At 38.9% G+C, this 21508-nt stretch overlaps 1 protein-coding gene across 1 annotated transcript; it reads right to left on the bottom strand.

Annotated features, from left to right (window-relative positions):
• Window positions 1-1862: 1862 nt before the first annotated feature.
• pan3 (poly(A) specific ribonuclease subunit PAN3) lies at window positions 1863-20337 on the bottom strand. The gene is made up of 18 exons (XM_032550985.1): window positions 19998-20337; window positions 19020-19141; window positions 16497-16569; window positions 15697-15767; window positions 15446-15587; window positions 15080-15297; window positions 14628-14732; window positions 14463-14520; window positions 13298-13459; window positions 12913-13029; window positions 12573-12674; window positions 10059-10224; window positions 9729-9816; window positions 9471-9610; window positions 8097-8226; window positions 5455-5519; window positions 5230-5368; window positions 1863-4001 (listed from the first exon to the last, which is right to left on the bottom strand). The coding sequence occupies exons 1-18, from the start codon at window positions 20335-20337 to the stop codon at window positions 3861-3863; spliced, it is 2379 nt and encodes a 792-aa protein (XP_032406876.1). The 3' UTR covers window positions 1863-3860.
• Window positions 20338-21508: the final 1171 nt, after the last annotated feature.

Genomic DNA, 21508 nt, shown 5'->3' with positions numbered 1-21508 from the left:
TGTTTAAAGTGGTTAGTTTCCTGACTTGGATTATCAGCCGAGTGCCCAAAAACGAATTGTGGTTGTGGTCATGGTGCAAAAAAATAATATATTCATAGTGGCTAACATAAGCCTGATTCATGATTTTTAACCACATTTGATTAATCAGATCAGTCTATCAAACCCCTCGGGAGTTGAAGTATGGAATACAGTGGAGCATTAAACAAAAGTGGTTCTGAACCAGATGAAACATTTTACTGTCTATTATTCTTGAAATGTTTATGTCAGGAATTCAACTAATTGAAAGGAGCGTATTTGTTTGGGATAAGAATTAAAATGCTAGTTATCTTGGATGGCCACTACAGTTGATCTTCTTACATAAGAGCATGTGTGTGATATTTTAACCCTCAGAAGCCACAAGGAATTCAAACCTTTGCACAGAGTTCTTCAATAAATCATTCAAGTTGTTTGAAATGATAACAAAATTGCACATCAATATTACATTTAGTATTGGTTTTATGAAGTTTCCCTATTTGAATTTGGATTTATTTTTTAAAGTATCTGCTCAAATTTACTTTCATGGAGATAAAGTCACATTTGCCTTTGTGTTACATCGTTTTTTTATTTGATAGTAATTGTCTGATTTACTTTCAGTGTCAGTTTGTGTGAATTGTTTCAGGAGTGTTTAGGTCTGCCTTGCAGATCAGTCAAACTACATAGTGGAAAACTATATTATTGTATCACGCAGAATTATGTTGTTTTGTTTTCCTCCCCTAAAGTCTCTGATCTAAAACCTCCTTTTATGTACAGCGATAAAGTTGTCTAAATGAATAATCAGTGAGTGGTCTGGGATTTTGTCCAGTTAATAAACATATAAAGTTTTAAAACGTTCTCCCTACTCTTCTAAACTGGTCAGTTCATGTTGAACAAGAAATTAGTTTCCAACTTGTGACTTATTACATAAGAAAAATACTGGTACAAAATATGTCATCTGTAAAAATGTATCCTAATACAACTCCTGAATTACCTTTGAACGTCAAATAATTATAAATTCAAACTGAATTTTTCTCCTGAATGCATCTCACCCATCTCTAGCCAGGTCATAGACTGTCCACACTGATAAGGAACAAGCTTTAGTTTTGACTTATCAGATGATGTGAGAACAGAGGCAACATTCATGTTGCAGCAGTGAGTCATGAAAGTCTGCAGCTACAGCACAGACGGTGTGAGAACAATAACAGTACTTCTAAAATATCGAGAGCCTGCTCTTCCAACAAGTTTATAATTTTAAACACAGGGTCTGTCTTCTGCAAAATATTTATTCTATAAAACGTGGTTGCTGTTGAGCAAAATAGAAAAGGTTACTTATTCATAGACAGACAAAACTGCGATTAATTTCCATTTAAAATAGCCCCTTCTATGGAAAAATGTTTTTTATTATAAAACCCATCAAGTCCTCCACACTTAAGAGAATACAGTTTCCACCTCACAGAGTTGGAAAATAGTAATTTTACACCTTTAAAACAGTTTCCTACACCTGGTTCATCCTTCTATAAAAGCAGCATTTTACACCATCACACACTGCGCTAATTCACATTAAATCCCATGACAACCACACACTCATTGAGCTCTTTTGAAAAATCTGAAAATTGTGGTGTGCCTTTCCATTCACCTCCCTAAAATCTGATTACCAGAGTTGAAATCTATTACAGTCAATTTCCTCTAGAAGACAGCTAGTTAGTAATTAGTCCACCTTTGACTACTTTAACCTGAGTATTAATCCAGGTGTTCTGTGAAGGCCTCAGAGGTTTAAACATGGTGGTTGTAACAACAAAATGTCTAAAAGGAACCAGCAGAAAAAACAGAAGGGCTCTCCGATCAGCATCAGTTTTGGTATTCTTTATTAAAATACTGCTGTACACACAAATATTGCAAAAAATTTGAGACAAGAACACAAGAGGGGCATAAAACATACTAAGATGGTGACTGTAGGTGTGTTGCTGTGGGGGGGAACTGGGGGAAATGGGGGGTTGACCCTAAAGGTAAATGGAGTGTGGTATAATGTGGAGTACAGTGATTAAACACTGACATCATGTTGGCTGAGTCCAAAGGTATTCGGGTGTGTTTGTAAGCATGTGTGAGGGATTTCTAAAGCACCACATTCACCAAATTTGTTTTATTCTTTTCCGTTCATTGATTTCACTAACAGAGGAAGTAGTTCATGATCCAACACAGTTCCCTGTGCATCTGTTGCCCCCAAGAACAGATCATTTCATATTTTCCTTAATATTCAGGGAAAATGACAACAATAGATGATTTGGTAGCGCAATTTGTGTTCGCTGACTATCGTGTAATAAGACAACAGTGTAAAACAATCTAATCATTGGTCTTAAATGAGACTTCAACAGCATTTTTTCACCTCCCAATTTAAAGTAAAATGAAAACAGATCTGCGCTTCGGGGCAACATGAACCGCCTGACAGCATGATCCCGACAATCGACAAAACTTTTAACAACCTAAAACCTCCATCTGAAGACGTCCCGCCCAATGACAGCCAAAGACATTCAATCATCGGGGCTGGGAGGGAGGGAGGGGGCTCCGGCCGCTTGTCATCCTGAGAGAAAATCCGAGTGCGAAAGCTGCATCTCCAGCCTGTTCGTATCTCATGATCCTAAAAAAGTCAAATAAAACTAAAAGTCGGTGTCCCCCCCCCCCCCACACTCCCATCCTCCTTCCCCTCCTTTCACCTAAAACCCCAGCTGGAATTGGTCCACAGAGTATTAAAGAGCAACAGTGAGGCAAAACCTGATTGGCCTCCTGTGCAATCTTGCACAACAGCTGAGCAGAGAGAAAAAGCAGCTGGTTAAAAAGTCGCAAAGTATCAATTTTCTTCCAAAACGTAGACACCCCACCCCCCAGCCGAGGGAAGTGAAGTTTGGGATTATAGCACAAAAAATAAGGAAGATAAAGACAGAAATCAGGGACACTGGGAGGTGAGGAGACCAAAGGAGGGGGACAAATTAAGGACATTCCACGAAGAGGCAGCTGTGGCTCGCTGACCCGAAACAACCACAGCAAAGTCCGATAACCACAAGGTGGCTGCTGCATATGTAACATTTGAGCCTCAGGAAAAGACACGTCTTCCTCAGATGCTGGTCCCGAGCAAACCTACGTCCGCCCACCCACCCACGAGTATGAGCCTTACGTTCTGCTGTAGAAAAACATCTGAAATCCATTCCCCCCCTCACCCCCAGTTTCGCAACCCTTCCCAGCTTCCCAAGTGGTTAGTCCTTTCAAAAAGGGAACCAGCAGTCGAGGCTGAGCTGGGCTGGCCCGTCGCACCGGAAGCCTCGAGTGAAGCGTCCCGTCTCTGAGTGCGTCAGAATGAAGGGGTGTGGTCTCCAACCGGCAGAGAGGGATGTTTCCGTGTCCGTGTGTGTGGCCTTTAGCTCTCTGTGCACCCAGGAGGCCACTCACAATTTCAAAAAATAACAAAAATTAAAATCTTAGTGCATCCTCCTCTACAAGAAGAAAAACAAACAAAAAAAAAGAAAAAACATCCCCAGCTGTAGAAATAAACAATAAAAGCAGGAAAAAAATGTTTCTCGTTTTGTTCCCCAAATTTTTTTTTTTAAAAATGTCATTCATCACAGCTTCCATGTTAGTCTTATTTTCCTCTTTTTTTGTTTTTTTCAATTTTCAGCCACAAAAAAAATATATATATGCTTTACAAAAATGGTTCCTGGTGGACAGGAATCAGTGTATGTGACTGAGGTTCACGAAGCCCCGCCTCGCTGCCTTCGCTGTGCTGATGTCTGAGAGCCTGGTCCTCTCCGCTGTAGTACAATGGTGCGCTACAGGTCTGGGCCCGATAGGGGGCGCTACAGAGAGCCAGCGGCTGCGGCCTGCAGCTCCTGGAAGGTGCTGTCGAAGCAGCGCTTCAGGTCCGAATAAGTGACCACCAGGACGCTTTTCTCATCCCGGGACACCAAGCTGATCTTCTCAGGAACACCTGCGTCCAGCTGGACACACACACACACACACACACGCTAAGTAACACCAAGCATGACAGGAGCAGACACGTGATCTGTGCTCAGGGACTGAACAGACACATGCAGAACGTTCGATGAGAACCCATGAGTACTTCTATGTTCAGACAAACATTGACCTGCAAGTGTCATTTTGTCAAGTACATTAAATATTGGTGTAAACAGCCTGAGATGTGGTCAAATATGGTTAACCATAATATGGTTATTTAATATGGTTAAATAAGAGGAACAACAAGATTTCCATTTCATATTTCAGAATTTAGAAGTAGCCATTTAGAAGTGTGTGTAAGATTCACACACTTGTTCGCAATGTAGGAGCAAAGAAGTAAAACGACGAGCTTTGTGATTTTTGTCAAAGAAAATCAAGTAAAAATAGTGTTTGACTAAAAAAGTCATTTTTTTTCCAGTCTTCTGCTCCTGCTTGTAGGCTTTAATTGCGTTTCTTATTTAATGGAAACACGGCAATTGTGAAATTGCATTTTTTCGACATTAGCAGAATATTTTTTTCCTCTCTTGAATTCATGTTTTGGGTTTAGCATCAGTATCATTTGTACACTGAAACCTCAAGCTGTGCACAAAGCCAATTTTGTAAAGCTAAATGTCAACATGTCATGAATACACATTTATTTTTACACACTATCCAGACATGTTATCGCACCATCTTAAAAAAAAAGATCTGAAGCGACTCGTTCTATTACTGTGTCAAGACTGCGTAGTTTAACTTGTAGCAAGTCTGTCTTTCTCACCATTAAGAAAAAAGAAGTCTCAAGTCTGGTTTGGCCTTTTTGTTTTTATTTTTTTATCTTAGAGACAAGACCTTAAATCTTATTTTGTTTTGTCATATAAGGAAAATGCCTCAAGCTTATTTTGGAGCGATAATTCCCTCGTTATTTCAAGATTAGAGGACTGGACAAAAAAACTTTCTACCAGTTTAATATTAATGGAATCTGAATTTATGTGACTGAACTGAAATCTGACTTGATTTTATTTAGATTTGTAAAATAGAAATATGGAGATCTAGAACAAATTTGACCTCAGATTTCAATATCTTAAACTGTTTTAGTAACACTTTCATTATCTCCACGTAACAAGATCATGAGATTGATTGGTAACTTAGAGACACACTTAACCACCGTTGAATTAACAACACAAATGACAACATATTCAGCTGCTGAGTTACAAAAGAGAAGTTTTCACTGACTTTGTTGAGGCAGGAGACAATGTGGCTGAGGTCAATCCACGGCGTCCCCGCCTCCGTCACCTGGTGGAACAGATGATCCCGGAAAAGCTTCAGCAGGTAGCGGTCGCCGGTCTCCGACCACGCCGGGTCTTTCTGAAACCTGATTACACAGCACAAGATTACGGAGCAGAAAAAGATAGACACCAAGAGGTTCAACCTCATCCAGAAAGAGGACATGATCCTTACTCTGGCCGCTCGTTGATGGTTCCCAGTTTGGCAAGCAGGCGGAAAAGGCGACCATTCTGCACCTCCTGAAAACCAAAACCAGACATTCTCCATTAGTCGACAGCGTTACTGACAATTATTGAATGTCAAGTATTAACATAAACAACATTTTTGAAAATTATTAAACAAAAAGGTTGTTAATAAAAAATGGAGAAATCCAGTGAACTAATTAGATTGTCTTCTGATTTAATAAATTTAAATGTATGACACTAAAAACAAGAACTACTCCACATTTACAAGTAAATTATACTTTTACTTGTGGTTGCACAGTGAGCAATGCTGGAGCACCAAGTGAGGGATAACCGCACTAAGAGAGAACAACGTATGAATAAATATTTGTGGTCTTCATGAAGAAAGCACGTCAAGGTCCTAAAAAAACTGAAATGTTCCCAGAAACTGAAAGTCTTATCGTTTGACTTTCTGTCCAAACAAGGTGTAAAGTGCCTGTTTCTAGCAGCTCCCACAAGATACTTCCTTTTTACTAAAAACGGAGCAGAAGTCACAGCAGCCTAGTTAATAATCCATGTAGCCTCATTTCAAAACCCAGAAAACAAACAGAATGACAGATTAGTTTTGATGCAGGTTAATTATGCAGAATGAAAACTGTGTTTTTCCCTTAATGCTCAGCTTGAGTTTCCATCGGTGCAGATCCGGGCCTTCATAAGCTGTTTTAAAATCGAAGGCTAAGACTGCTGTTTGTTAAAGATGCAAATAAGATGCTGACACCACCAGGTTTCACCATGATGATAGTGTGGTGTAGGGTGAGAAGCACTGATATGTTTATATCTAGTTCAAAAGGTTAAGTTTCCTTTGGTTACTTATTTAATCTAAAAATCCACCTTGTGGAGTACAAGATTTTTGTACTTTTTCACTTTACAATTACACTCTACTTTGTGTTGTGGTACCACATCAAGAAAATAGTTGTTTTTTTTGTTGTTATAAAGTCATAAAGAGCTAAAATATTTAGTGGTTATGAGTAGTTTTGCAAAACACATGTGCAATAAATTATTATTTTCAAAAATAAGTTGCCTGAAAACTTCATGACATAATTTGCATAGCCAGTGTATTGCAGTTAACAGATGTGAAACTAAAAAGAATACAGGAAAATACAGATATTAGATCAATGGTCCCAATTAGCCAATAAGTTCTGAGAATTATGCAAACTTTCGTGTTACTTGGTTTTTAAAAGCTTCTCAAAAACGACCAACCTTAAAAACTGATACAATCCCAACCACAGCTTCAAGAGTGACACAACAGCAGTGTTGCAATGCCCCACAAAACACAATTTGTAATGGAACAGAAGTAAAGAGAGGCATGTGAGCCCCAGCGAGTTGTTGGTATTGATGCATGCAAGCAATCTACAACTTCCATGGATATATAAGGAAACCACATGTTCATTTTTTATGTCATAGCTCCTGAATGTTTTGAGTCTTTCGTAATTATGTTAGAGCAGTTTTAAACAAAATTTAATTTTTGTTTTCAAGATTTAAACAAAACTAAAAACTTATTTTTCCAATCACAAAAGGTTTTTATCCAAGACACAAGACATATATGTGGCACATGAAGAGGTTTTTCAAAGGAGCTATGGCTTTCATCTATGACGTGATTTGAACCGTTTGGAGAGTTCAACGCGCTCCACATAGATATTAAATGTAAACCAGACACGCCTGACGCTCAAAACGCGTTTGGTGTGAACGGGCCGTAAGTGTCCTTCTCGCAAAAACCACCCAAATTTTCACCTCAGCTGAACTGAGCAATAAAACTGTGGGAGCTGCATGAGCAAAACCTTAACTTTAATGCTAATTTGCTAAAATTTCCATTTCCATATTTAAAAACGTGGATGGTTTTCCTTCAAACAATGTTTTTGCTCTTTTTCCATTGGACTGAATCAATGAATCAAGACTGTGAGGTTTACTAAACTTTAAAGCATCACAGCAAATTAAAATCTTGCTGTGATGTAAATGCAGAATTGCTAATAAATTAGGAAATGACTTATCTCCTTCTCTATGCAAGAGTTGCATTCATCAAAACAATACACTTCTGATGTTTTCAACACCAAAGACTTTTATCAAAAGCCCTCCCAAGGCAAATAAACAGTACACCTAGTTTTATAGGAGACGACATTGAGCTAACAAAGTGCAGCCAATAAACAGGAAACCCTCCCCGCCGTTATAGAAACCTGCAGATTACAGGCAGGTTTCAGCAGTAGTAGCCGCAACAAATTACATACACAAAGAGGGGTGCTTAAATGTGCTAAACTCCACATATCTGCTCAATAAACCTTTAACATGGTTAAAGCAAAGCCATAACCCAAAATGCACAATTGTAGTTTACAATTACAGTACACAAAGAAGCTGGGTTGATGTATTAAACCAGAGTCCAGGAAGGGAAGAGGAACTTGAGGCATGAAGGGGGAGAAACATGCAAAAGTTTGAGGGCAGTTATTTCACACATTCACACCAAGAGGAAACTAACTTTTAGCAAAGACGTCAAAACATTTTAATAAACTATACAACATCTTGTATTCACACAACTTCCCTCTTTGCTTATTAAGCTCTTTCCTTGCATAGCAAATATCATCTATTCATCAAGTTTCATGTTACCTTGGCAAGGTCCTCTTCGATGACATCATTTCTCATCTGCGATGCATCGAGTTGTGTGTAGAATCGTGCTCCAATCATTGGCATGATGTCATTGACGCTGCGCAGCCGAGACTGATCAGTCAGAAGATACCTGTGATTATAGGAAAGCAGGTCAATGCCGTTACCCCGAAAATTAGATGCGCTCTGTTCTCTGAATATTTAAATTTACATATATCAAACATTATTTTTACACATTTGTGTGATGAGTCGTTACTCTGTTAAAGACATCTGGTACCTCAAACAAAACATGGCAAAATGAAAATTAGGAGGTATTTCACTGTAATGGTTCAATACAAACAGGGTTTTTATTATTTGTTTTAATATTCCAGCAGGACAGAGGAAATAAATGTTGACCTTAATGCACTTTGTAATTAGGAAAAATTTATGTGAACATATTGTTCTCCTCTTCAAAATGCAGAAGAACAGAACGTGACACTTGGGTTTCCACAACTCCCACAGCGTTACGCATTTCACCTATACATTTCTACAATAACTGCTTCATATTATAATTTTATTCAAATTCACTCATTGCAGACTAAAAGTTCTAAAACTTTTAAGTGAGCCATGATTTACCTGCTTTGTTTTATCATTAAAGTTACTGTTTGAGAAGAAGACCAGACATTTCTTTTTCAAAACTAGGTGATTTGTAAAGGTTATTTTCTTAAGTAAAAATCTGAAAACGGTGGTGGGCATTTGAGCAGCAGCTCAAAGAGTTTTGGGTTATGTTTTCACCAGACGTTTGCAGACTGAAACTGTGGCTAATTCGTCTTTCCAAAATGGCCCAATCTGACGAGAATAGTATGAAAAGCATTTGTTACATCAATTTCTGTTTTACAACAGATTCTCAGTTGTAGTGAAGTCAGGACTTTGACTGAGCCGTTCTTATCCTTTGATCTAAAGTTTTCCGTAGTAGCTCCAGAGCTGTGTTTAGGGTAGTTTCTTGTTAGAAAGTGATTCCCCAGCCAAACTCCGATTATTTTTTTTTTGGCTTCTAGGATAGAAGCTACAAAAAGAAGACTATATAGAAGACTATAAATGATTAAAGACTTTTACTTTGCTTTAGATTCAATGGTCAATAGAAGACTGTGGTTCATTTATGAAAGTATGGCAATGGTTTCTGTTTCCTGAGCCTATTTAGATGTGAGACTCTCAGTCATAGGTTCTTCTGGGAACCTAAACATGAAAACTGTACAAAAACATTGCTTCTTAGAAATATTTTTCTTTTTATTCCAACTGATTTCTATGCTTGTTTTTTTTTCCTGCAGTGGTAATTGCTTGGAAGCATCTCTAAAAGTGTTTTCTTGTGACCTACAGTATTCATGTACACCCTCTTACAGAATAAGGTTCTTGAGGTCTGAAGAGTAGTTTATAGAAACCAGCTCCATGGCCTTCTGCAGGTTCTCCCTCTGGATTCCAGCCAGCGAATTACAGGCCAAAGCCAGCACCACCTTGCCCAGAGAAACTAGATCTGCTTGCTGCATGGCAAAGACACACAAATACATTAATGTTGGCACAGCGTGACACTTCAATTCTGCAACACAAAACCCGGATGTTGGGTATATCGCGGGGAAAACCCGGTTATTGCATAAGTACCTGGTACTGCGGCATCAGGGCAAGATGATTGGTCTGACTGTTGTCAAACGTTAAGACATCAAACACCCCAACACAGTTCACCCGTAACCTTCAGATAAGAGACCTTCATTAGTTTGCCTGCGTGTCTTGTGTCGAGTAATTGACAAGACTTGTTGATTAAAAAAAGGAAGTCAAAAGCAAGCATCTCTGTTTAGCATATTACTTTACGGGAAGCCTGACTTCAAATAACATAACTGGTGCGGCTGGGTTAAAAGCCATTTAAGATGAGCAGAACCGGGCTTTAATAATAACACAAGCGGACGTTTGATGTAGACTGAAACTATCCTATACCTGGTTTTACCAGTGATGAGTATCTTGCTGGGGTCCATGACCCGACAGGCAAGACCAGCCGTGTGGATGGTCCGCAAGGCCGAGCTTAGCTGGACGATGTAGGCCCAGATAAGCGACTCCGGCAGAAGGCCTGCATGCTGCCGTGGCGGCGGAGGTTCGTGTTGCCCTGCGCAAGTTTTAAAAAAGAACAAAACAAACAAAAAAAAAAAAACAGCTTTATCACACAGATGTCTTTGAGGTAGACATTTCTGATGAACTAAACCTCAAACTGTCAGCTTCCTCTGTAATCCTCAACAGATCTGTCTGGCAGATGCAATATCAGTGGTGTTAGAAAAACACAGAAAAACATTTTTGATCAATTGAAGTTAAAATAATGGTACATCTTAGGGGTAAACATTTTATCTAAGCTATTACTTGCAAACAGCTACCAGTTTAGCCAAGTGTGAACAAAGGCAGACATATTTAACAGAAAATTATGATTTATTTTATTTCCTATCAATGGAAAGGTTTTCTTTCAAATCTAGCCAGCAGCTGTGTGCAATGGCAACAGCTGAGGAAGCGAAAGGGTGTGAACTGTAAGAAATATCACCATGTGATGCATAAGGCTGAAAAGGAGTTGGGCAGTTTTACACTTCATGCTGGGAGTTATTTCTAACATTTTCTCCTTGTGTCAGACTGCGCATAGAGGTTTCTTATCAGTTTTTGCCGCGGACTAGATCTATGTGAGCGTGGTTTTGCTTCCTCCCATCAGTCATTCCTGTAGGCAGTCTGATCAACAGTGCCTGCCTGGGATCACTTTCAGCCACAGTTTCCTCCAGATCCACAAGTCGTCTTTAAAAGAAACTTGGCAGCCAACTGTCAAACTGGAACTACAAACAGCTCCCTCAAAGAGATCGTTTGGGTTTTATGACAAAGTTCAGTGGCAATATTATCAGTAACAGCTCCCTTACCTGTGGTAGAGAGAAGCGTTAGCTACAATGAGTCACTAGAAATGTGAAGAAATGCCTCAGAGTGGTGAATGGCTAGCAGCTGTTTAGACCGCAACATTTTTAATGATTTTCTCAGAATGAAACTACTACGCAAAATTAAGTTGATGATCTTCAATTATATATTCACTGAGTTTTTATTTTGTTTGGGGTTTTTTTTTTTTGGTACACCTCAAACACAGAAATGTGCCATCTCACATGGTCAATAAATAAAAGTGATATGCAACCAAATATATGAGATACAAAGCTCAGATTTTCTTTTCTGTGTTAGATTATTACACTAATTTATTAGAACTATAATGAAACCTTTGTTAATTTTTCTGTCATGACAGATTACTAATAAACTGTGGACATCGAGAGAAGTGGAAATGTTCCAAGAGACCAAAATTATTATTACAATCTGCATCTATGGCACTAGCAAATAATCAAATTATTACTAGAAAGTAATCCATTTAATCAGTTCCTTGCCATTGTGCTTTACACACATTAATATAGCAATGACGTGTACAATTTGAGATATGTTGCATCTCTAATAATTTAAATATTAGGACCAGAAGAGATGTCACAATGGGTGCAACAGAAATCAGTGTTGCCAAGTTGTGCAGGGAAAACAGTCTTTAACTAATATTACAAAGCATCCTAAATTAGCATAAGATCACAGTTTCTATTTATTGCCTTTACAGTAAGTAGATGTTTACCTTACCAGCCACCACTTCCGAGTCAAGACAAACATAATTAGGTCTTTAAAAGTATGCAACAATGTTACTTTGATGCAATACTGTAGGCTTTCTGTAATCTTCTGACATCTCAAGAACATGAACGTAAAAGCCAACACGCTGTCATAGAGTCGCTACTTTCTGGAGCGTCTTCTGACTTTAATTTCAAACGCCTCACCAGGTCTGAGAATAGCCAACCTGTCCTTCATTCAGTAACAACAGTGGCTGTTGTTACTGAATTGACAGCATTGCTGTCTTGCATTTTTACTGTCAGCTGCATCAAGCTGCCTTGCTCAAATCGTTTCAGAGAAAATAGTGGAAGTGGATAATGCAATCAGGAGCCTCAATCAATCGTGCAGAGTTGCACGGCCGTTCTTTAGCTGAGTAAACACCTTCAAAGTTAACTATGTTTTTTTTTTTTTTTGGAAGCAAAAATCTTAACTTATTATTCAAACACTGGACAAGCTGTTTACCTTCCCCTGCTGAGAATTTATATACTTTTTCACAATCTGTCCACCAGAGATAAAAACGTCACATCTAAACTGTCCCTTTAAGACTCAAATTAGGCCACATTTCCTGTGATTCAGTACATAATTTATAAAACATTACATACATGTGTGATAGGAGCGCGTCTAGATGCAACACCTCCAACAAGAAACAAATCTAAATAGATCCATGACAATTACCTCATTATCAAACAAGTCAACAAAAGCTGAATGTGTGAAACTGAGCGATGATGAGTGGCACCTGAGGTGTAGCCGATTCTATTTCAGAGCAAAGAGAAAAAATATATGAAAAAAACATAAACTCACCCCACTTCCTCTTTGTGAAGTACGAGTCTGCCGCTGGGTCATTAAAATGCCTGCTGAACATCGTTTCTGCACCTGCATGGAAGTCGTATGAGAAGACCAATGCTGGGGAGACAAAAAGAAAAGTGGGGAGCACAAAAGTAAGAAGCCAATAATAACAAGAGAACTAAAAAAAGTACTTCAGCTGACCTGAAAACACATAACCGCTGAATTTTACAACAGAGCTCCACATTTATGACCACAATCAACATCAGCCTGAAACACGTTCACAAAAACTATTATAAAAAAGGTAAACATACAGAGACAAGATGTGTACTGTAAACTAATAATAGCACACACTCACAGTGGTCTCCAAAGGCCTTTGTGGTGAAGACCTCTCTAAGTGTCACCGTGTTCGAGTGCTGAATCTTCTTCCACATGTCTACTAGCATCATACACTTTGTATTAACAAGGCGGAAACCTGGTCGGTTGAAAAACAAGAAAAAAAACAAGACATTTAACATGTGTTAACAAATGTGTGACAGCACACCTACATGAAGAGAGTTTGTTATTGTAAAGAAAGAGAAGAAACTCCAGCAGTTTATGGCTTATAGCTTCATGCTTGATATATGGGGGGCACTTTATGAAAAGATTATCATGAGTTACTCATATTTAAAAAAACAAAAAAAGATCTTTGTAAATATTCTGTCAGTGCTTCACGTTCTGTGTAAAGTTTACACATTTATTACCTTGTATCCTCCTCAGGCAGTATGGCAGGTCATCCTTGCTGTTGACCGCCTTGTAGCAGGAGGTGATGTAGCTGAAGTTGCTGGTTTTCTGCATGCGGTTCGGCGGGGGGAGAGGCTCGAGGGGAAACAGGCTGTGGTAGCTGTCCACTTCAGACGGTACTTCTAAAGGAAGCAGTTACCAAAAGAAATCAGGACACTGATTACACACGTACAGACACACAGTAATGCTAAAAAACATTCTCTTGAACGTCAAGTTTTGTCACATTAAAATCAGACTTCAATGTATTTCATCCAGATTGTAAGTGATTAGATCAGTACAAAGTGACTTATTAAGAAGGTTAAAGGATAATGTTAGATGGTTTTGATTTTTCCGGTTCCAGACCCTTCGATCGTAGCTCAGGTTGTAAGTTTAGGGACGTCATCCTTCTATCTTTCTATCACACCAATCAACCTTTTCGTTAAGGTGGATGGCCATGTATTATGTTTTCAAGATTCATTTCATATTTTTTAAAAATGACTTAAAAGAGTTCTTTGAGAAGTTTGAAGCTGAGTTTATTTTTTTATACCATGACCATGCTATAAACGTCCCCTGAATTATGTCCTTCATCTCCGTGCTGTGTTCCTTGGTCCTCATGATGTTGTTTGCTCACAAACATAGTCCGTTTCCTGCTTTTGGAGCGGTCTCCGGCCCACTTGGCATTTACAAATAAATTGGAACCACAACATGGTTCATTTCAACTGAACCAAGACCTAGGTTTTTAGGTAGACCAGAGTTTGCCACTTGGTCCACATCAGACATCAAACTGTTTGCTTAAAGTGGACTAAACCAGGTTGGTATGAATGCACCCTAAGCCCAAATCCTCAGATTTTTACCAGGAACCATTTCAGAGATCTATAAATGTGCTTTTTCCTTTCAGTTTGGATATACACTTCTTGGTGTGGCTCTAGCTCATAAAGTACAAAAAGAAAAATACATCAAGATTTGTGGTCAAAGCAAGACAAACGTGAAAAAGTTAAATACTTTTTAAGGTGCAGCAATTAGAAATAAAATATTGAAGAACAGTCATATTTGAATCCTTTGAATAGTTGATTGCATATTTTAGAATAGGGGAACAAAACTGTGATTCATCATGTTTTAGCAACCACCAGCAAAGAGACAGTCTACCTGGGTTCTCTGAGTGGTCGATTTGGGCCATGGTTATCAGGTGCCTGTGAATCAGCTCCTGATTGTTGAAACAAAACGGGGATTTTCACCAAAGATCTCCAACACAAAACAGAAGACAGATGCTGCTTGGTGAAACTGCGAGGAGGACAACTTAGCAATCGATACCTGTCGGAGCTCATCAGCCATGAAGAAGGACGGGGCATTGGCTTTCGGCTGCATGTAAGCCACATGGGGGGCGGTGGGGGGGTAGATATGGAAGGTAGGAAACACCTGCAAGAAACCAAACAGACCAGCTTCCCATTTATTAAGAAATGAAAACCATGCAGATGATACAAACTTTGTTGGGTTTTTTTCCAATATGGACCTCTAAGGAGATGTGAAAGAAGGAGGAAACAAAACTTTGTCTGCATTAAGTGTCAAACTGTGAGATTATTAAAGAACAAACGCTTTAAAACCTAGTAGACCATAACTACAGATGCAAATTTACCATAATCTGCATAGCAAAATGAAACAAAATGTAAGAAAAACAGTGTTTGAGACTTTTAATGTGTGATGTTGCGTTTTTGAGATTGCTTAAAACTTCAGTTGTATTTCAGCGTGCGTTGTGCTTTTCGTACCATCCCTGCCATTGGTACTGGGGTGTTATCTGTGTAGAAGTACGTTGTCCCCCCTACGGTCTCTTTCTGAATGATGTGGGCGCCCTGGTCGGCCGCAGTGGTGGGCACCATGTAGTTGGCGGGGTTCGGGGTGTGACTCCGTCGACGAGGGGCAGGTGAGGTGTGAGGTGTGATCTTTGGGGAGTGCAGAGGAGATGACCCAGCAGACAAAGACATGCCTAAAAAAAAAATACAATGCTTATGAAATACTGGCCAAAACAGGTAGAATAGTCACAGTTTAAGGAAGTTAACATGCAGGTAAAATAATAAAATTACACATAAGCACATCCTACATGGTATTTAAGAGAAATAGACCCTCGCCAGTACCTGGTGCCAAAGCAGCTGTGGAGCCACCGAGACCAGGATGAGCAAAGAGCGGAGAAGGGAAGGGCTGAACTGCAGACTGTGTCATGGCAGCCATTCGCGGAGCGCCCTTAGGGATGAACTCACTCGCAGTAGGGTTAGGAGCCTATTGGCATGAGTCAAATATAGAAAAATTACATGAACAAAAATAGAGACGATGTGAGGCTCTGGCTCCAAGAACCGCTTCATATAAAAGCACAGCTTCGTTTTCTCACCTTTCTCCTCTGGGAAATGCTAAGAGCACCAAAATCACTGAACAGTGACGAAGTCGAGGAGTTTACTGGATCTGTCAGGGATCAAGAATTACAAGCTGAGCAGAGGCGCTTTCAATCCTCTCAAGACAAATGTTATCTAGTCTGTTCAGGGAGCCTATACGTTTTAGACCAGCTTTCATGGCCAAACGCACAGACATCCAAGATACCCATAAAGGCTCATTACTGGCAATTTGCAGTCAGGAACTCAACAAAAAAAAAGACAACGCTAAACTGTTAAACTGCAAGCTGGATATAGAAGATGAAGCAAAAGATTACATCATTGTGACTATTATCAGTTATTCAGAGAAATTTATTTTCATCGCATTTTGAAAGCATAATGAGAGCACTTGCTGGTTTGTTCAGATAAATCTTCAATGATTGCATTAACTCAAAACACCAAGTACTTTTCACTTGTTTTGTTGTGACACGTTTCATTATGTCAATATCTGGAAAATACTTTTTGTTAAGCTATCTTGACAGGATAACCAAATATTTCCTTTATATTCAGATATAAAAACCTAAAGTTTGCCCCAAAGACAATGTGCTCTAGAGCTCATTTTGATACAGGAATCAATTACGATACCAAAATCTCAAACTGGTTTAGTCATTTTCATGTTTTGTCATCTTCTTAAAACTCTTACACACAATTGGTCGAAAAGTATAAATTTATAAAGTCATGAATGTTTCTCCATACCTAAAAATGACAAAAGTAAATTCCACATATTTCCATACTTTGCAGGAACTTTGTGAGGGAGCCTTACCATGAGTGCTGTGGCTGAAATTCTTGGCACTATCATTGAGAAGACTGGGAGAGCTGCTGCTGGTAGTCATTCGCTAAAAACAAAAACAATTGTCAAAACAACAAAAAATATTTCTATAACCCACATTTATGTGCATCGTGAATCCTAAATACGAACCGGTTTCAATTAATGTATAATACATGCAAACCATTTATTTGTAACCCTGTGTAAAGCAATATTTCTGTTGTAACGTACAAATGTAACAAACGTTTTTAGAATAGAGGTAAACCTGCTTGATAGGTGTTTATTATAGCAACAATCTGTAGTTAAGCTATTTTATTACACTGTCATGTAAAAAAATATGCACATACACTTTCATACTTTTCTAAGGTTAAACAAAAACATTAGGTGTTTCTAGCAAAGCCTTAAAATTAAGTAAACGAAACATAAAACCTCTTTCTGTTAATGACATAACGGCTATTGAATTGAATTTGTATAAAAGTTTAACTAAAGCGAAAGATGTTTTTGTATTCATGCACAAATATATTTTTTGTACATTTTTTAGGTTGTTCTATTCCGCCACACGTTTTTTTAACCTGCTGCCTTTACGTTTCACTTCCATTTCTATTCTAAAATCAGGAGCTGACAAGAACATTCAAAGTTTAGAAAACATTTCTGTGAAATTGTTGAAGAGGAATTTTGACCCAATTACTTCACTGTTTTGATATTAAATATCACCAAGGGATTATCATTGAGAAAGTCTTGTGGTCTGGTGAGACTTTTTTTATTTTTTAAAGACGGAAGTGACATTTTTTCTTGGCAACCATTTTAAAAACAAAGAACACTTTTTCATTTTTTTTTTCTAACATTACTTTCTTGATTGTTTCTTTTTTTAGATTCAACATACCTGCTGAGTAGAATGCAAGATGCAAGATTACTTTATGGCAACCTCTCTTACTAGTATCCGACTTCAACCATGCCTAGAAAGATTTTTACAGTTTTCCCCAAAGCAAAATTATTAACTTCAACTGACCTGGGTAAAAATTTATGTCTTTCTAGATTTAGAGAGTGCATCAATTATTTGCTTAAGGAACCTCCCTGATCTCATTAGTCCTTTAGTCAAGACACACCTAAAAGCAACTAACTGCGACATAATTGCCGTAGGAATCATAAGGGCGCGTCTGCTTTTAGTAAGCTTTTTTTGAACCTTAGTTCAATAATCATGACATCATCTGTTATGTTTTGCCTTTCAAAAACATAATACCCATTAAAGACTTTTACACTTACTCATTTCATGATCTCAGCCTTCATATTTGGTTGGGATTTTTTGTGATGGATCATCACAAATTGTGACGCAGAAGGAAAATTCTAATTAATTTTTATTTTTGCAGAAACATACACGGTAACGTGATATTGACCTTACCATTCTCATCTCAACCAAGATAATAACTTCCCAATATTGGAAACCTAAACAACGACCCCAATCCTGATAAAATAAAGTCAGATTTGACAGCACAGAATATAATGCGCCAATTAAAGAGTCCAAAGGTTAGAGGTAGTCAAACCATAAGTCTTGTATTTGTCTGAAACGATACCAAGAAGAAATTAAGAATTTCTGTAGATTCTTGGAAAGTAGACATGCAGAACGATAAAGAGGGAGATGTGTCAGGTGTTCTGGAGGTTTGCCTTATAAATCAACTTCATGAATTAGATACATTTCTGAAATACAGAGAGCTTAAAAGATCTGAAGCGGAAAATGCACTGTCTACAAAGGACAAATGGGAAACAGAGGGCAATTTCAAAATGGAACTGGAAACATGTGAAAACACAATGAGGCACCAGAGGAAATGTACCCCTTCTGGATGGAAAGTTTGCTGAGATTTTTCAGAAGTCCTCTGCAATGCAAGTTTCTACACATAAAATTGTTGTGTTGTTTTCTTTTGAATCTGTACATTTTTAAACAAAATCTTATATGAGTTTTCCCTTTGCTTCACAATTCTGCATTACTGTGTGTTCATTTAAGAGACCAGGAATTACAGCAAGGTATCCTGAAGCATGTGGGCGATTTCTGCAAAAGTTTGAGAAAGGTCCACGGATATTAACACTTTTGAAAGGTACAGGATTCTCGGTTTCTAAATTTAAATAAATTCTATTAAAGAAAATCTCAAAACGGTAAAAAGAGTTTATATTTGTATTGTTGCCTTTTTTTATTATTTTCTTAGTGGGTATTTCTTAATCCAAGTAATCCATGATAATTGGGAAAATTTCTGATCTCAGAATTTATTAAAACACTAACTTACTGGATATGATAATAAGTGTTGTAGTAGAGTCACAAGTAGTTTAACTCTGTTTGGTATCCTCAGCTGACACCGGAGGTGTCTATAAATGTGTTTTACTCGCCTCTAGTAGCAGCTCCATAAACTAAATAACCCCAACAAAAAACATCAAGAGCCTTTAGTGTCTTAAACACCTTCAGTTGATTTTTTTTTAAAGATGGGTGTGTCAATATGTTGTTTTATTGATATACTGACATATATCTTGTACCTGCATCATTGTATATTTCGACTCTGCAGGGCTTCCAAACCCATTGACACCAATGAAGCTGCTGCTGAAATAAGAGTTGGTGAGATTGGCGTCGCTAAGGGCAGGACCCTCCATCCCTGGGACTGTGGATGACAAAACATAAAATAGAGTCAATACTGACTGAAACCAGATTAATGTAACATGTGGTTACTTCTGCGCAGAGGTCCCAGCAGTGATTACGATGAGAATGTGTAATTACCCAATTACAGGGCTAATTATAAAGCATGTAAACACTGCAGACTCTTTCGGAGACAGCCACAAGGCGATATGCAGTAGATGTCTAAAAAGTTTTTATTACTGGGGGTTACTGATTTCCGTGTCCTTAAGTGTAAGCCTACCTACACAGTAACTACTGCACACCGAAACGTTTAAATAGGCGTTAATTACAATGTTTACCCCGAGAAAAGGGGCCACCAGAGAGCAAAAACAATGACAGCTAGCACTGCCATGCTAATGATGGCAAACGTAAGGCAGTTTTATAATCTATAAATGCGCCTAACTTTTAAAAAACTGAATAATAACTAATATCGCAAGTACTAACATTTATTTACACATTGGAACCGAAGCCAGAAGTGAAAAAAGTTTGAAAAACAATCAAGGCTTAGCTTAGCTAATGCTAACTAGCCCACCCAGCTGTCATACAAAAACAACAGGCCTCACTCTGAGCTCCAGAAGTATACCTTTTCTAAAGCCTGTAATAACGGAGCCAGCGATCACAGCATGAAGTCAGAACTTTTCACAACACTGCCAAATAATACAGAAGCAGCTATGTACATAGTAAAGGGTTTCTATGAGCAAATTAAATGTCAAGCACGCTGTTGTGAAGTAAAAAGGCCCAACTGAATCCTCGGACTAAATTTGAACACAGACCCGGAAGGCCCTTTGGAAAAGTCTGACTCAATCAGACCACCCGTGTGTTGCTTTGCTTAGTTTACTCACTGGTTAGCATCTGCCCCTCCAAAGCCGTGCCTGCAGGCCCTAGTGCTTCGCTTTTCTTGGACACTCCGGTCCCTCCACCGCCTGGGCAGACCGTCGCCGTACCACCGAGGGAATACCCCGCTGGCGTCCCGCCACCTCCGGCCATGGGCAGCGGGACGGGGCTGCCGCCACCTCCGTGCAGCGACATGCTTCCCATGGAGGGATCCTCGTGCAGGAACTGGCACTCATCTCCGTAAAAGCAGGTTTTGTCTTTTGCGTAGTATCGGCAAAACTTCACCTTGACACTGGGTATCCCGGCACCCCCGAGCGGAGCAGCGGAAGGTGGAAGTCCGCTGTTCATGGCACCGCTGCTGCCGCCGCTGCTGCCGGAAGATACTCAACCATAGAGAAGACGCGGGGAGCTAGCCTGCTAGCCAGCTACTTTACAAACACTTTCCCCTCAAAGTAACGGATCGAAATCAGCACAGCTCACATGAACACCGAGTTCCTTGCATTATGAATATAAAATGCATTTTGTTTTAAGTAAATATGACGGCGTACACGAGGTCCTGCTCGTCGTTGTTGTCGCTATCCATGCAGCTGCCTTCCTTGCAGAGTAGCCTGTTGTTGTTTTCTGCTCGCACTCTGGCTGCTGAGCTACTGAGCAGCGAGCATGGCTCTGCATCCTGGGTACACCAGCGCTCACCTGCTGCTAGCACAACTTGCAGCAGCCACATTCATAACAACTAATGTGATTTACTGCTTTGTTTTATTCGGTTTTGTCGAAAAATGAAAAAGAAAAGAACAGGAATGAAGAGAAGAGAAAAGAAAAGGGGGAAAAAGGAAAGCGATGTGTTTAAAACACTTCGATAAAATGTGATGCAGACATGTTTCAGGAAATATATATATATTAAAAGTAACAGGATAATTTATATTATGGTCAGAGCCAGCCCTAGGCATACTAAAACTAAGCTTAAGCTTGGCAGCGTTACCAGTCAGTAAATGCTTTGGTTTCCTAAAAGCATCATGAGGGAAACAAAAATTATTCCAAAAACGTCTTCAATCTGTTCCGATGTACAGTTGCTTTTATTTCACAACTTAGTCCATTTTCCTTTATTCAGGCTTGAGCTCTAGAGCCAGATCCGGCATTCCAGTTGATTTTTCCTACTCGAAAGTAGGACAAATCCAAAATGTGTACCATTTATAGTTCCCAAGTACACATCATAATTGTGCTCTGGGGCCTGTAACATTTTGGCCCAGCTCTAGTGGTGCATGTTGCTCTTCATTGCAGAAACAAGCATATTTACCCTAAGATAAACTGAAAAGTGCTCATATTGATTCTTCATTCCACTTTTTTCACCTTCTCTTCTTAAAATCGAGTTCTTTTTTGTATATTTACCCTTCATGATAACTAGGGATTATCATATTCCTTTATCTCATCAGGAATATTTTCTGTGGCTTCAATGTTTAGATATGTTTTTCGTTCTGCTTTTTGAATATTCCGGATATATGGCAGAAGTCAGGGCGGAAGT

This window comes from Xiphophorus hellerii, chromosome 21 (genome assembly GCF_003331165.1).
Source record: "Xiphophorus hellerii strain 12219 chromosome 21, Xiphophorus_hellerii-4.1, whole genome shotgun sequence".
Taxonomy (NCBI): Eukaryota; Metazoa; Chordata; class Actinopteri; order Cyprinodontiformes; family Poeciliidae; genus Xiphophorus; species Xiphophorus hellerii.
The sequence above is the reverse complement of the archived record's forward strand: the minus strand, read 5'-3'. Positions and strand labels throughout refer to the sequence as shown.

Bases quoted from the DNA above. Each gene is read 5' to 3' on its own strand.
- pan3 (XM_032550985.1), bottom strand. From the start codon at position 20,337: ATGAACAGCGGACTTCCACCTTCCGCTGCTCCGCTCGGGGGTGCCGGG. The intron at 15,298-15,445 runs GTACTGGCGAGG...TTTTTTTTTTAG, and splicing joins CACAGCTGCTTTGGCACCAG to GCATGTCTTTGTCTGCTGGG. The intron at 5,369-5,454 runs GTAAGGATCATG...CTGTGTAATCAG, and splicing joins ACCATCAACGAGCGGCCAGA to GTTTCAGAAAGACCCGGCGT.